Raw genomic sequence first — 15,940 nt, forward strand, 5'->3', positions numbered from 1 at the left:
GTTACTACCCTGCTGCCCTGAACCTCTTCACACAAGCTGCTATGCCTTTGTTTATATTCCAGACCATTTCCCCAGTTTGTGAGGTCTGCTTTCACACACCTGCTCCCTGGTTGGCTCTTTTTAAATTCAATAAGAACCTTCTCCATTTCATTGCTGAAGTCCTAGAGAAATCAAACATAGACCCTCTAATTTTAAATACCACACACCATTGCTCATGCTAACTCCTGTTAATGGGGACACAGATAACAGTTTAGAAGACAGCATGCCACCCTAAAGTCAACAAGCAGCTCTGCATGTCCCTCCACCCTTTGCCCTCGCATGGCTGCAATGTGACGTGGCTTCAGGCAGGAGGTAAATGAGGATGAAACTGGCCTTTGGAAGGTGTTTCCCACATTTACACCACGGTTTTGTGGCAGGGCTGGGGCACAGCAGCACGGCAGTCCTGTGCTGCTGCTCATGGCCCTGGGCTAACAAGGGAAAGTCAGTCGGGAAGGTTTTCAGACCAAGTCTGTGCATCAGATAAAATCTGATGTGATCTCGAGCAACAGGAGAAGAAGCAAACCCAGACACACAAGGCATTCTCATCACCAGTTTGAGAGCTGCCCCTGTCTGAAAAGGGTACGAGAGTACCCTTCCTTGCCACCTCCAGTTACGCCTCTGAAATCCCCACCATCACAGCTTACCCCTGAGCCACAGAAGCGTCCCAGGCGGGGTGCAGTGCTGTCGTAACCATCATAAATCTCCATGTAGTCATACCCACAGTCGGCCTCCTCCTCGATCTCAAATGTCTGGAATATCAGCTCCACCCCATAACCATCTTCAGCTACGATCACCCATTCACAGTTGGTTTGACCTGGGTAGTTGTTGTCCCCAAACTGGGCATGGGAATATAACTCCTTAGTTCTTACTTCAGCCTTTAAGAGCCCACCACATTCTGGAGGAAGAAAAGAGCATAATACAGTCTCTCAGAGGCCTTACCTCACAATAAAGACTCACCATCCCACTTTTGGGCCAGCCTTAAGGAGAGAAGACCTCCAGCTTGAAGTGTATGTAGGACAGGGAAGGAAATCAACCACTGCACCAAACTACCATAAACCAGTGAATTCTCCCATCATCCATGAATTCAATGACCCACATAGCGTAGAGGAGCTTGGTTCCTTTGGTACAGAACATGTCTGGGAAGAGGTGACCAGTCAAAACTGGCAGGATGGGGTTCCTGCCACAATACACTCTGGAAAAACGTGTAATTTTAGAAAGCAATTGCTTAAAGAAAGATGTAATGTATTCTTTGCACTTGTCCTGTAGCTGAAATTCTGAGTCCAAGTATTTTGCCAGCACAAAGTTGAAGCACGTTAAAAAACTGGGGAGAAAACCAATCCCTTTCTGCCTACACAATGCGCAAAAGTAGCCCAGTGCTTGTGCAAAAACGCGTGTGCTTTGGGGCAGAGTTTCCCTGCAGCCAGTCAGGAAGGCGCCTTTTCACCAGTCTCTCAGGCACTGCCACTCAAAGCATGTCTCGCCTGTTTACAGTGGCAGGGACTTCAAAAAAGTGAACCTTGGTACAACATGCTCACCTCTGGGCTGCCACAGATAAGAGGATCAAGCTATGTCTGTCCAGAGCACATCTCTGCTTCTACCATAATGGATCTAATATGGGCCTGTTCCATGTGTGGGCCAATACACGGGCCAGGTTGCATCACCCCCTCTTCTGAGGGTTGACGAGGAACAGAAGGGGTTGCTGCTTAACCAAGGGCCTCCAATTTAAACAGAAGAACAGGAGCGGGAATGTCTGATATCAAGAGAGCTCTGAGCTGATAAGGAAGCTGGTATTTATGGTATAGTGCCAACAGTGGCCTTGGAACTGGTTAGCACAATATACAACCACTTAAAATTCAGGCTAAGCTTATTCGGGAAAAAGGTTTGCCTGGTAAAAAAATGCAGTGAGACTTGATGACAACTTCTCATGCTGGGGTATTGGCAGGCAACCAGCTTACCTGTGCTGTGCTTTGCCTGGAAACCTTTTCTTTGCACAGAAGCATCAGAGTAAAATCTGAGGAACATCTTGTTGGTAGAAGCCACGACGGGGTCCGGTTTCTTGCTGCCGCAGAAGCGGCCTAGGATAGGTGACTTGCTGTTGGGCCCATCATACATTTCTAAGTGGTCATAGGCACACTCTTGGTGCTGTTCAATCTCAAACTCATTGAAGGTCTACAGCAAGAATAAGGAGAATTAAGACAGACATTTGTAAAACCGAGCATGCAATTTAACAGAGGGTGAAATGTCAAGTGAGAACCAGGTCAAACGGTACGTCTGTCCCACTCCTCCCACAAACTAAAACAGAATAGTGTACTTTCAGTCAAAAGTTATCTCAGGGTGGCAAAGCTCAGAAGTTCACATGGAAGTTCTGTGTAGACTTAGCTTCGCTGCCTCACATGGGTGCACAACAACAGTTTTCAACTGCAAGCCTTATGTGCTCTTCTTTTTCCTGCCAGGCACCCTGCCTAGCGCACTGAATGGGCAGTTCTTCAATATTTCTTCCCCTGGGCATGGGATCCAGGCATTTCCCCCATTGCACGGGCTACCTGCACAGCTTCAGGCATGTCCCACCATACACACCAGGCCACACCGTAATATGGACCTGACACTTCTCCCTCAGAGGGGCTGGGGACTGGCCCTGCTGCCACCTTATGCGGGTAAGTTCTCCAGAGGGTGGCTCACAAGAAGCGGTAGATGTGGGAGGGCATGTTACACCCTCTGTTAACAGAGCACGCAATGCTCCACAGTTGTCATCTGCTGGAGCCTCCTCCAAGCTGCCTCACCCCTGCCTCGTGCCCCCCTGAGACCTTCTTCCCTTTTGCAGGCCAGGGCAGCCTCCCGGGGTGCCCTCCTCCGAGCACCCCACACAGAACCTACGGGGATCTACCTCCTGCTTGCACCGGGTGGGGGAAGTCGCTTCGGCTCCCCACAGTCCAGCCCGCTTCTCCCCTTGGAGCCCCACTCACTGGTTACTCACTACTTTCACTCGGTGGCCAGGTGTTGCGGAGATGTCCCAGGTGCACTCTTTCCGGCTGGGGTACTTGTCAGGCCAGTTTGGACTGCTCACTGTTCCCTCCGCACCGCTCAGCCTGTGCTCACAACCAGCTTGAGAGAGAGATCATAAGATGGAGGCATTGAGGCAGGTCTTACATGGGACCCATGTAGTGTCCCACATGCTCCTCTCTGCCCATCAAGACCTTCAACAGGGCAGAAACGGGGAAGGCTTTAGTCACTGAACAGTATCTTTTGGGATTACCGCATGGTTCTGATGGGTTTGTCCTCACAAAGGCATATACTTTTTTGAGCTAACTTGGCAGCTGGTAAAATGGACTATCTTATTTCCCTGGGCCTCATTAACCTCATTCACCTTCTCGCTTCTCAACATACTCTTTTGCTCCTCCATCTTGTCTACCCAGCTCCCAGCGACATGGTCTCCAGCCCCTCCACTGTGTTGACACTGTGCTATCTCAGCCTTGAGTTATTTGTTTTACTGACTTGGAAAGCTGAATCAGCTCATGGAGGGATCAGACAATGACGAGAGGCAATACGCGGAAAGGTCATGGCAGCACACAGCTGGGGTGAGGGTAAAGGAGGAGAGGTATTTCTGGCAGCAGCAAATGGTTAGATCAGTTCAGCCTTTCTCTTCTGACTCAGCCAATAATTAAATGAAGCAGCAGTGACTAGTCTCATGGTGGTGTCTCACAACCGCTCCTTTCACTAGCCCAGCTTCTTGTCCCCACCCTGTCCATCCCCACAGCCATACGGAGGGCCAGGCTGGGGAACAGATCCAGCTGAAAACAAGCCCTCTTCTTCCTTTCCCTAAGTAGTTTTTCAGCTAGGTGGGGCCTTTTCAGCACCCCAGCCTGGTATGCTGTACAAACCGCCCTCCAGCTCTGGGCAGGAGGCACCCTGGCTCAAACTGTGTTTGAGGCACCTTGTCTTTCCTGAGCGCAAGGAGTGGAAACCTTACCTTCTTTGCAGTCATGGCCATTTTCATGCAGCGTGAAGCCATTTCTGCACTGGCATACGTAGCTCCCAAAAGTGTTGATGCATTCATGCTGGCAACCACCATTGTCTTTGGAGCATTCGTCCTTGTCTGGGCAGGATCAAACCCACAAACACTGAGTTGTCATTGAGAAACAGACTACCACAGCTGCCAGCTGGGAGACCCATACCCAGATGGGCAGATACCAGTGCAAACCTCCAACCTCTGCTGCTGGATTAGTCCAGTCAGCTTTTTAGCCCAGATACAATTCTCTTCAATTGTCTTATCACTCCATAAAATGCATCACAAGTCTGTTCTATAAAACCTATAATGTAGGGTTTGAATGATTCAAGACTCCTGTCTAAAAGAAACCTGTAGCAATGTCTCATTCTTTTAGAATGTGTATGGTCCAGGAAAAGTATCCCACAAATTCACTAGCCTAGGCAAAAAAAAAAATTCACCGGCCAATCTTTATATTTTCAAGTTCCTACATGCTCTGATGAACCTCCATCTTTAAATAGCTTTGTCTGAGAGCACAAGCAGCTAGATGGAGAAGAGGATCTAAGGTAAGAGCTGCTCTCTGAAGCTGAAATATGCCCCAGTGGATGGTCATGGCTGTGTATTCAGGACTGTGTATTCCTGCATCTCACTGTTCTGAGCATAGGCTCTGCTCCTGGTTTCCAGTCCAATTTAAATTATAAGCAGTTTATCTCCCCTTTTTCTTGGGTCAGCGCTCTCCCTGCACCTCATGAACCTCATCTGTCTCCTAACTTCTAGAAGTATTTCTAGATAAAACATACCCTACCTCACCCTTCCTCTTGTTAGATTTAATAAGCCAAACCCCTAACCCCGATTCTCCTCTGCAACTGTCGTAATTCAGGGGCATTTTGCTTGATCATCCTTCTCTCAAAAATATGAATACTCCTAAATCTCCACTGAAAACACAGAATAGGACCGAACTTCCCCTTCCATACAACGTACAGTTAACCTCTGGAACTGGCTGCTAACGAGGTGCATCACTGACACCAAGAGCTACGAAGGATTCAGTACAGAGGATTAGAAACTTCCACTAGCATGCACTGCTTTGTTGGGAAGGATTGCTATAGAGAATTTCCAGAAGTCTTCCGTAACTCTCCCGGTTCCAGAGGAAAAAGCTATCCTCCGATGATGCCAGGGACATAAATCTTCTAGGATTGGGTTCCCCATTGCCTCCTGCTGCGGAAGGACTGCAGGCATTGATGAAATTCATGCATCTTGCTGACACCACACTATGACACTGGACCACACGCTGCACTAAGAAACCAAGATGAAAGGTGACCCAGCACAGGGCAACCATCCCTTTTACACGTAACTAACCTTGTCAGGCTCTGCCTGATTTGACAGGAGGTTAAAGAAAATTCACCAAAACCAAGGGGTTCAGTCAGAGGAGACAGCTAAGCAAGTGAAAGAACACAGCCACGTACCAGAGAAGTAGTGAACTTTAAAGCCCTTCTTGGAGACCGTGTTGTCTGATTTGAACTCCAGTCTCATGTTGTTGCCATAGGATGTGATTACTTCGGGCTTCTCTGAGCCACAGAATTTGCCATGCAGCTTGGATTCAGAAGCCAACCCACTACGAACCTCAACATAGTCATATTTACAGACCTGCCAACAGACGAGGAGATTTCTCAGCCCTGTGGACTGGGAACAGAGCATTTCAGAGGAAGGGGACCAAGGCTTGACCGAGAGGGAGCAGAAACAGCCTTACACTCAAATACACTAACTTCCTCAAATTATCCCCATCAGCGTTCTCACCCCCCTCCCTTGCTGCCCTGGTCTTAGAGCATGGGTGTGTTTAGCAGAACGGCAAAGGTGCCATTCAGTTTAGCTAAAATAATTGCTCCCACCTTATCCAAGAGTCTGACAGTGCGAATGAACTTCAGCAGCCTGCTGAATTAAGGAAGAGCCACTGCCCCCAATTACAGTAGGGAAAGTGAGACCTGAATGCTCTGTTGAAATTCAACCCTACCCTTGGCAGGGCCAAGAACAGACTCTTTTACTGGTTATTTTGTTTATCCTTGAAAAACTCTACTTTGTTGTTAATTTCCAATTATCTTCCTACAAAAGCAGCTCTGGGGAAGGGGGGGGGGGGGGATGGGGTACCTATTAGGGGTGGAAAACACCTACAGTTATATAAAACTGGTAGAGAAAAGAAGCCCATTTATAACAGAACAGCTGTTATAACTCCACAGAGAAAGCAGATCCAGACTTCAAGGAGAACAATCACTGTTATTGGCTTATTATATCAAGGGTGGGGAAACAACCAGAAGCTCCACCAGTAAGCTCTTCCTTGTACCACAAGGATTTATCCAATTCTGAGTTAGCCAATAGTCACACCTCTGAGATGCAGGGGCTGGTTACGTACATCATTGCCTTCCAGCTCAAACACTTCGAACTGCAGAGAGATCCGGTACTGGGCTGGAGCTACCACCTGCCAGACGCAGTTTTTGTTAGTAGGATATTCCTTGGGCCATCCAGGGCTAGTAATGGTCCCATTGAGCTTGGTGATGAAGCCTCCACAGGCAGCTGGAGAGGCAATAAATGAACACAAGTTTTACTTGGTTCTGTTCAGACACATAGATCGGGCCACACCATTAGCTAGGAAATGAATCAGGTCTTGGCTGGTGGCACATTTCACATCCTGGCCTCCAGAACAGGTCTGAAATGCTTGGAGCTGCGAAGAAGACAGAAACCTCACCTGCTACAGACCACCAGCGAAACACTCGCAGCTAGGCTACGTCCCCGAGAGCCACTTTAACCATGTAAGATTGATCTCCTTTGCACTCTATAGTCTTGGGCTTACTATGGATCAGTTAACTTGATGTGCACAATACATGCATAATATGGGCTGGCTTGGTAAATTTACCCACACTCAGTCCTACAAATCTTATTATTTAAAGTTTATCAGTAATGGAATAAGTAGAAGATAATGGAATCCTAGGAGACCCAGCCTTGTCAACTCTTCAGTGGCTTACTATATGTGGACGGCATCTTCTCTAGGAAAAAATGAAGACAAAGCCAAAGACTTAGCTTTTTTATCCAATTTTCTTTAAAAATTTAGGACAGATGATTTTCGTCCTCTTGTGGGAGGACATGGCTTCTACCTCAAAGGAATGAACCTCAGTTTGCTCTTTTGCTGCAACATTTGCTTTGCAGTGAAACAATTTTTTCTAGCTCTTTCTTGGCAGTAATAAGATACGGCCACACATTCAAAACCCACAGGGATAAAAGCTTCCCACACCTTGTTCCCAGCATCATTTTGCGTTAATGATGCAAAGGGAGCAGCTTCAATACAAAAAGTGTAGCAAGCGTGTCTGGAGAAACAAAAGCAGTTTACTCTGATATGCATCACTACAATTTCAAAGATTATCCTTTCTGTATTGTCCACAAACAAAGTTTAAAATAGGAGGTTAAGAGTGAAGTTCAAAAAACACTTGCCAAGTTATGCCAACCAGCTTGCTGGAAATGGCAAGAATTTATTTCAGAAAAATAAAGCAAAGCTTCCAAAAGCCTTTTGCATGCACCTAATTCTGCGCTCACCAAGTCCAACAGCAGCCTTCCCCAAACAGTCTGACAAAAGCAGAAGTCAAGGCAAACTGGGTGACTCTGAGAGCAGCACTCACAGTGTGTGAAGCTCCCTACACGTCTCAGCTGAAAGGCAGAACTACCAGACAAGAACAATGGGTGGATTCTCACCACACCAACAGCTGTATCGTTGTTGGGAGTAAACGCTTGTTGCAAGAGATTAACCGTATAAATAGAAAGAGGAAAGAAATAGTTTCTGTCAAAGACAAGGGTTTCTATTCCCCCCATAACAGAAGGGAATTGGCTCCTCAGTATGGAGAACGTCTGTTTTGCATGCAGGCAAAACACTGATATTTTATTCTACATAAGAAATGTCTTTTAAAAAATAATAAATTCAGCCTTAGACTGAAATACTTTTGGGCCACTCAACAGCTAGGTTGTAACGCCTGCCCTACCCCATGCTGCACCGTGGGAGATCTGGTCTGAACAGGGATCTCTGGCCATGAAGAACAACTGGTTTGAGAGATGCTTAGCAGTACAGAACCAGATTATTTTCAGTTTTTCAACTAAAGCTTATTTTTCAATGAAAGATGTTGACAAAATGAAACTTTTTCAGGTGGGGCGAGATAAACAGAAAGAAGATGTAGGGGCAAGGAGAATGATCTCCAAGATTGTTTGATTTCATTATCAGATTTCATTATCAGCTGTAGGACCCAGATGCCTCAATCTGTAGGTTACTCACCTTCGCAGCTCTTTTTATCAGCGGTCAACTCATAGCCGGGCTCGCAGGTGCATTTGTAACTGCCCAGGGTATTCTCACAGTGCTGCTCACACCCACCATTGTCCGGCAGAGAACATTCATCCATCTCTGTCAGGAGAAAACCAGAACAGGTCACACTTCCCTGAGCACCCAAACCCCATCATATTCCCTTGCAACACTTCTGGACGAAAGGACCAGAGCGCTAGCTGACGAGCCAAGCCCAGGGAGCCGGCACTGCAGCACAGCTCACGGGTGCTACAGCACTCCGGCCACCAAAATTGGAAAGGACCACAATCACTGTTACTAGCCAAGAGTTCTCTTCCTAGACAGCAGCAGGAAAGCACGATCTCCTGTAAAGGCTTCATTTTGTTCTCATTTGCCCTGTTTCTTATTTTGTTTTTTAAAGTCCTCGTGCTCTTGAGTGACTGGAGCTGCCAGGAACCAGCCCACTACGGTGCCCGCATCCCACTGAACGGGGTGCAGCAAAGGAGCTAGGAGGACATGCAAGTAGTTCTTCCTTTCCATAGACACATGAAGTCCCGCTGCCCTAGACTCTGAAGTCAGGCTCTCCCAGCCACATCTCAACAAACCGAACGGACACTTCGATACAGAGCCAGCCAGATGTACTGGCTTCTCATCCTGACCCCTGATTCCACGTGCATCTTTAATAGACGGGTTTATTAACATGGTTGTGGTGGGCTGGCCTCAGCCAGCAGCCAAACTCCCACCTAGCTGCTTGCTCACTCCCTGGCCCCCCACTCCAGTGGAATGGGAGAGAAAATAGGAAGAATGAGAGCAAGAAAGCTGCTGGATTGAGATGGGGAAACTACCCACCAATTACTGTCATGAGTGAAACTCAAACTCAACTTTATTTAACTATTTTTTTTCCCCTGCATAAGTGCACAGATTAAGAATTATGGGTTATAAGTTGTGAAACCTTTTGACTTGAATGGTGAATAAGTGAATTCACGTAATAGACTAGTCTGAGCAAAGGGGCCTGAACCCTGCCGTGTTTGTTTGTTGTATTTCTTAATGAGCTCATGAAATAAAATTTAATTCACAGAGTACATTGTCCTGTAAAGTTGAGAGATCCAAACGGACCATGACACCCTTAATGCAACACAAAAGTTAAAGTAGAAATGAAGGACTTATGCAATCCAAATATTGGCATTGCACCTGTTATTTCTGTACAACTGTCACTGAACCTACCCGACAGCAGCTCCACAGGTATTTTCCCAAGTGGTTAAATATTTGTTTCTTGTCTCTATCAAGTCACCAGGATGCTGGTAAAGGACTAGGACTTCGGTTCAGCTCTTAAGAAGAATTTTAGTCTTCACTTGCATCTTCCTGAAGAGAATCCCAGTTTAGGAACACATTTGCTTCCTAAAGCACTCTGAAATTTTCCCTGGGATTCTACTTGCAATCAAATTTACTCTCTCTCCAGAAGTTTCTTTTGGAATAGAACTTAGGCAGGGAGTTGTTTTTAACGGTCTTTGTACAGTACTAGTACCTTCTTTGAAAACGTCACTGTTCCCTGGCACGGACAAATGGAGGTCACATTCTGCCCAGCTGTGCAACACAAGGCGTTAGTGCCTGTGCTGGTGCTGACCCAGTGGCTTTCTTCCTGTCTTAGTCGGGGAGGTGGCATTCGTGCCTCATCATCAAACCCCTCTACACTCCCAAAGCAATTTGCTGTCTAACAGCTCTTAACTACAAGTAGATGCAATGGCAAATGATCACTTTGGGACAGCAATTAAGGGATGAACGGTCCCCAGCTTTGACCTTGAAAGGTACTAGATAACATACCTTTAAAGAAATTTGCTGCAAAGCCTGCTTTACTGATGGTTGCATCAGACACAAACTTCATCCATACTTTATTTGAACTGGATTTGATATCTTCTGGTTTCTCGTAGCCACAGAAGTGACCAATCAGTGGGCTGTATTCAGTGAGGCCATCTCGGATCTCCAGATAGTCATAAGAACAAGTGTCGTGCCATTCAATCTGCAATGGGAAAAGGGTGTGCCTGTAGCTCACTAGTATGAGTGCTCTGAGTCAGGCTAGCTAACCAGTTAGACTTTGGCCAGAGATCAGCTTCCAAAGGAGCATCTCAAACAACTGGTCACAACTAGGTACTTGCCTCATGGCTGCCACTGAACTCTCCTGCAGCTGAAATTGCATTCAAGCCCAGGCGCATCTCAGTTCTACTACTATTTAATGGTTACCCTCTTGTGAAACCTAGTCCCTGACTATCTACAAGCTGCTTTTCCGCAAGAAGCTGTAAAGCACAGAGCAGAACAAACAAGGTTCAAGGAATCGCTGTGGGATCACAGCTAGGAGGTAGTGGTGTCAGCCCCTTCCAGGCAAGCACAGTAAGTGTGCACAAGCCACACGAACCTATGGGCTAGATGGGATTTATGCATCCTCTCCACTCTTGTCTGTGACTCCTACAGCAGTAGTCAGATCACGGGACACCTAGCTAAGAGTGTAAGACATCCTATAGCCAGTAGAAGAAAACCTTTCTGAGCCCTTCAAATCCATCTGGGAACATGATGTTTCTTGGGAGAGTCACAAACACCCTGCAGTCTGCCAAGCCCCAGTGACACCAACATGAGTTTTTTTGCCTGGATTGTGACCATACAATTTCATTTGACCAGAGTGAAAATTTAAGGACTCATGAGTCCCTACTGAACATCACCAGCAATTCTGTGCCCCTTCTAATTCTTTCTGTCTAAAGTTTTTGAAAACTCATCATATTTAAAACTTGGCTTCAAAATCTCTGTGAAAACTTCTGATGAGGAGGAATCATGTTCTGAAGTATTTTTTTTTTAATTACTATTTACATCACCTCCTTCTTAATTTTAAAGGACCTACAGAGGCAAAATAATATCCATAATATAATATACAATGATATTTCTCACCTCAAAGGCTTGGAATGTGATTCCTATGTGAAAGCCCTCAGAAACTGTGATCTTCCAGATGCACTCTTTGGAAGGTCTGTAGTCATCTGGGTAATTGGGAGATTGGATCTGGCCAGCATCTTTGTGAATTTCTCCACCACAAATAGCTTCATAAAAAACAAACAGCAAAACCATGAGATTGCAGGCTTTTCCTCATGTAAAGCCTGCTCCATACACAGCCTTCTTCCCCATTCAAATCTGTATCAACACCGCTTGTCCCACAAAGGCAACACACAAATCATGTAAGTTTTTACAAATCTAACATTTTGTCTTAGTAACAGCACCTCCTGTCTCACTGTGCAAACCTCCTTGGTTGAAGGTGAACTCACTGGTACAGAGAATTTTTATGGATTTGTGTGTTTCGCACTCCTGGTCACCTTCATAACTGCTTAAAAACCGCCACCAGCACTAAGGACCAAGAAAAGTTGCAGGGAAAAAACCCAGATAAAGAACAGTTGCAAATGCAGCCACACGATGGCAATATTAACAAGCATGAGTTGAGCTATTCACCAGGAGATCATCGGGGTGTTGTGCGTGAAAAATTAAGTTTTGTGCTAAACGCAAGAATGAGTAAGTTTAAAGACTAAACCCAGAAAATTTAATGAAAATCTAGTTTAATACAAAACTAGCAGAGACCTCAAAGACAACAGCAGATCCGCAGAATTGTCTGCAAGACTATATGACAAATGAACTGTCTTACCCCGTGATGCAAGACACACATATCTAAAGACGACATATGAATGTTTGGGCTGTGTTTAAAGTCAAACAAAAAGCACTGACTGTAAGTACAAGAGATGGCCCCGCCAGACATCAACCATCTTCACACTTGGGGTCTCCCAGATGCATGCATTAGCAATCCAGATGTAGGTCTCCCTACAGTGTCCTGGAAATGGCTTGTGCTGGGTGATGTTGTCTTGGTTTTGCCTTGTAAGCGGCTCATGTTTAATTTGGACCTACTTAAAAGCACTGTTTCACTGATGCAGTGCTAGCTTCTTTCTTAGAGAATCAGTGCTACGGCACCACCAAATAGCTGCACCCAAAATCCAGCTGCAGACCACCACTATAGATTGTAGTTTGAGTTCACATATTCAGAGCTACAAGTGGTGTCAGAGAGAACCTCCAAGGGACCCTTTAGAGAACTGTCTCCCACGCCTAACAGAAGGAGGACTACAAGAGCACAGAACTGACAAATTTTTTTAACAGCCACAAAACTGTCAGCCAGTAAACAACATTTTCTCTATGCCATGCAGCAGTTCACACTGAGCAGCTAAGTGTACTAGAAGAGCTCTACCACCAAAATGTGAAGAACATCTGCTGATGGAGCCTGAGAAATCTATAACAATGACAAATCTGGGGCTGCCAGCAGCGCTGTAGGGCAAAACCACCAGCATCTTCCCGTCTTGAATCTCATGAAAGAAAAGGAACAGCTTGACTGACCTTTGAGGACACTTTCGCTACATTTACTTCATACTAAATGACAGTTATTCTCCCATCGTGTGGGTACACGCTTCTGCCTCTTTCCTCCCATCTACTGAAAACTTTAGCGCCAAGAGCTGGAGGAACCCAAATCCAAATACCGGTCCTCGCCCCCAGAGCTCCCAGCAACGTTCAGAGGCACTCTCACTAACGCAGAGGATCAGTGGTAAAACCCGTTTTGTCTCTTTAGTACATGAGCAAGAAGAGTTCAAAAGAAAGAGGAACTAAGAGCAACACCGAGGGCTTTTGGACAAAAAATTGACAGAAAATTAAACATTTAAGGGCAATCCCTCCTGGAAATAAAAATTACCCTTATTGCCTAGACACAGAAGTCTCAAAACAGCTGAGCGGGCTACCTGACAGTGGAGGAAAGGAACAGGCCGTTACCCGAATTTGCATCAGAGGGAAATAGGGATTAAGGAAGGCTTTTTGGAAACTCTCCCATTCCAACAAATAAATGATGGAGGGAGATGCAGACAATCTCACTACCTACTGCTCTGACAAGAGGAGGCTGAGCTAAGAAAAGAACTATGCAATGGGCCATCGCTGTTTCTGTGGTACAAGCTGGCTTCCACCAGTCATACTCTGAGCTTGCTCCCAGGCTTACCAATAGATTCCATCCATTTCCAATGCAAAGTTTCTTGCAGGAAAGGGTTACATAAAAAGCCAGAGCCTTGAAGAGGCAGGAAAATATGAACAGTCAGAGGGGTGCGAAGTGTGACCACTAGAGGCACATTCCACTTTCATTTGTTTTCCTCAAAAGCCAAGTGAAGCAAATATTGCTCATGTTTACTGAACCTTTAGGGGTTACTTATTAGTCAACAGGAATAAGGAAAGTTATCAAGAGAAAAGAAAGCTTTGAAAACTGACTTTGGCGTGCAGCCAATGTAAAAATTTTTTTTTCTTTCAATATCATTCAGCAATATGAAGCATGAATAATAGAGAAGTTGCTTCCCAAAAACATTCCTCACCTTGTTTTTGCTTTTTCTTTCAAAGTTGGAGCATATATCACTAGAGAATAACCCACTGTAAGAATTAAGCTGACCAGTCCACAGAAGCAATAAGCCAAAATAAAACAGTTTGATCACTTCTAATTCTAACAAACTACCCTAAAAGGGGTGTTACAAAGCACACAGTCCAGGCAACAGCTGCTTCTCAGGAGAGACATAAAAAAAATAAATCAGGCAGGCTACCTCTGTCTCTGGGGCAACAATTCCTGCAGAAACCAGATACTTCTCCTGTGAAACAGATTTGTTAGCCCAACACCGTTGTGAAATCCTCACGCCTTATTTGCGCTTCCCAAACAGTCTCGCGTTTTCTTCACTTCCCTCTGTTAGTATCATCATTTAGGAGTATATTGCACACTTGGGCACTGGGCTTCCAGTGTCACGCTTGTTCCTGTGTCTACAGAAAGATGATGCAATGTTGGTACCGATATAGACAACCTCAATACTGTTGACAACGCTGGTACTTCTAAGAAAATGCCTGTTGCCCAGAGAAAAATGAAGGCGTTTAATACATTTTAGAATCGTTACTGTAAAAAATAAGCACATATGGAGAAGGAATGTTATTCATTTGTTAGAGACACTGGTAGTATTGCTCCTCCTCTGAAGCAGTTTCAGCATCCCAGTGCCGTGCAAGTTTCCGAAGTACCTGACCTGCAGAAGATCTGATGTGCTAATTTCTAATCATCTGTAAGTAAAACACACAAGGGAGAAACCAAAGAACAATCTTTGCATTAAAAAAAAAAAGGCAACAACAACAAAAACCCCAAAAGACCAAACACCAAAATAAACTGAATTAAGTGATATAAAATGGATGATCCAACCCAGTACTTTGGCTGTTAAATTACAGGAAGGAGTTCGTGCCATATATACTGCTGCTTGCAGGGGCTGGCTAGGGCAAACAGAACCTGGCCTATACATGGAAGCTATTGCTCTGTGCTGCCATCCTATTGTCCCCCCCCAAACTGACAATCTAGTTGGACGACCCACGCCTTGTCTGCTGAAACAGCGTGCAAAATCTGCCAATTCCCATAAAAACAAGAGCAGGGCTGTCTCTAGCCACACGGTGAAGCAGAACTACTGGTCCCGTAAACCCCTGCATCCTGTCCTGGCTGCTCTATGTGATGTGACAGACGACTTCTAGCTAAAGGCTGTACCTTCATAGACGACAAAGAAGCCTTTGCCCAGGATGTTACTGCTGCTCCGGAACTCAATCCACAGCCTGCTGTCCGTGGACATCACTGGGTCAGGGATCTTGTTGCCGCAAAATCTACCTAGAAGGCAGGAAAGAGACAATCAAGGTCTCCTGGCTGATGGGCCACACAGCGTAGCAGGCACCTGTGGCTCCAGGAAGCAACAGATTCTGCTGTTAAAGGAGCTGGGCTTGTGTAAAACGCCCATTCACTCCCACCACTTGTGTTTTTAAATGAGTGTCTATTTCCCCCCCCCCCCATTAATTCATATTCTCCTCAATTATTAAATTAATAAAGGTGTTCTTCAGCTGGGAGCAGAATCCAGTAAAAAACAGAAAAACAGATACAGCCTCTATTGCCCTGGTAAAGTCAAAAGGGCTCTTGTTTTGCTCACATAATTGGGCAAATGAGCTGCAAGTGTGGGGAACCCTCCTAGAGATGTGACATTAGGGAACATCCTTTCCACCTGCTAGGCCTCAGAAACTCCTTCAGCGTTTCGCACCCAAGAGCAAATTGTCCAAGTCAAACCAAGGGGGGGATGTGGCCATGCTGATGAGAAAACACCCCTCCTCTCATCCTCTGCTCTCACCTCTTCCTAGTTAAGCCTCTGCAGTCATTCAGTCTCTTTCAAGAGAAAGAGACAAAGAGCCCTTTTGCTCCATGGTTCACCCAGCTCTGAGCTCTCTGGCAGGCACCAGCACGGGTAAGCATCCGAATCCTGCCAACAAGGATGAATCCTGAAACAGAAGAGCTGCAGATGGCATCTGCAGCCCAAACAACCTCAGCAACCCTAATTTGGTGCTCCTCTACCCGTTCCAGTCAGAAGCTCCTCATGGCAACAGAGCAAGCACCAAGTATGCGCTGAGAGCACTCGGTGCAAATGTGGTTTTTCACTTCAGCTGACACCAGCAGGGCTATATACTGAATTCAACGTGGCCTTGGCACCCTGTCCAACTGAATCCCC

The 15,940-nt window shown here is 45.8% G+C and overlaps 1 protein-coding gene across 9 annotated transcripts in view; it reads right to left on the reverse strand.

Annotated features, from left to right (window-relative positions):
• TLL2 (tolloid like 2) overlaps nucleotides 1-15,940 on the reverse strand; it is a 106,302-nt gene that overhangs the window by 13,221 nt on the left and 77,141 nt on the right. For all 9 annotated transcript variants that reach the window (XM_064463654.1, XM_064463650.1, XM_064463653.1 and 6 more), the window contains 10 exons: nucleotides 14,941-15,057; nucleotides 11,265-11,410; nucleotides 10,152-10,347; nucleotides 8,328-8,453; nucleotides 6,426-6,586; nucleotides 5,485-5,665; nucleotides 4,007-4,132; nucleotides 3,014-3,141; nucleotides 1,995-2,208; nucleotides 684-934 (listed from right to left, as the gene is read on the reverse strand). In XM_064463654.1, the coding sequence (XP_064319724.1) occupies nucleotides 684-934; nucleotides 1,995-2,208; nucleotides 3,014-3,141; nucleotides 4,007-4,132; nucleotides 5,485-5,665; nucleotides 6,426-6,586; nucleotides 8,328-8,453; nucleotides 10,152-10,347; nucleotides 11,265-11,410; nucleotides 14,941-15,057 (1,646 nt within the window). The remainder of the gene's footprint in view (nucleotides 1-683; nucleotides 935-1,994; nucleotides 2,209-3,013; nucleotides 3,142-4,006; nucleotides 4,133-5,484; nucleotides 5,666-6,425; nucleotides 6,587-8,327; nucleotides 8,454-10,151; nucleotides 10,348-11,264; nucleotides 11,411-14,940; nucleotides 15,058-15,940) is intronic.

Source organism: Phalacrocorax carbo, chromosome 12, assembly GCF_963921805.1.
Source record: "Phalacrocorax carbo chromosome 12, bPhaCar2.1, whole genome shotgun sequence".
Classification (NCBI taxonomy): Eukaryota; Metazoa; Chordata; class Aves; order Suliformes; family Phalacrocoracidae; genus Phalacrocorax; species Phalacrocorax carbo.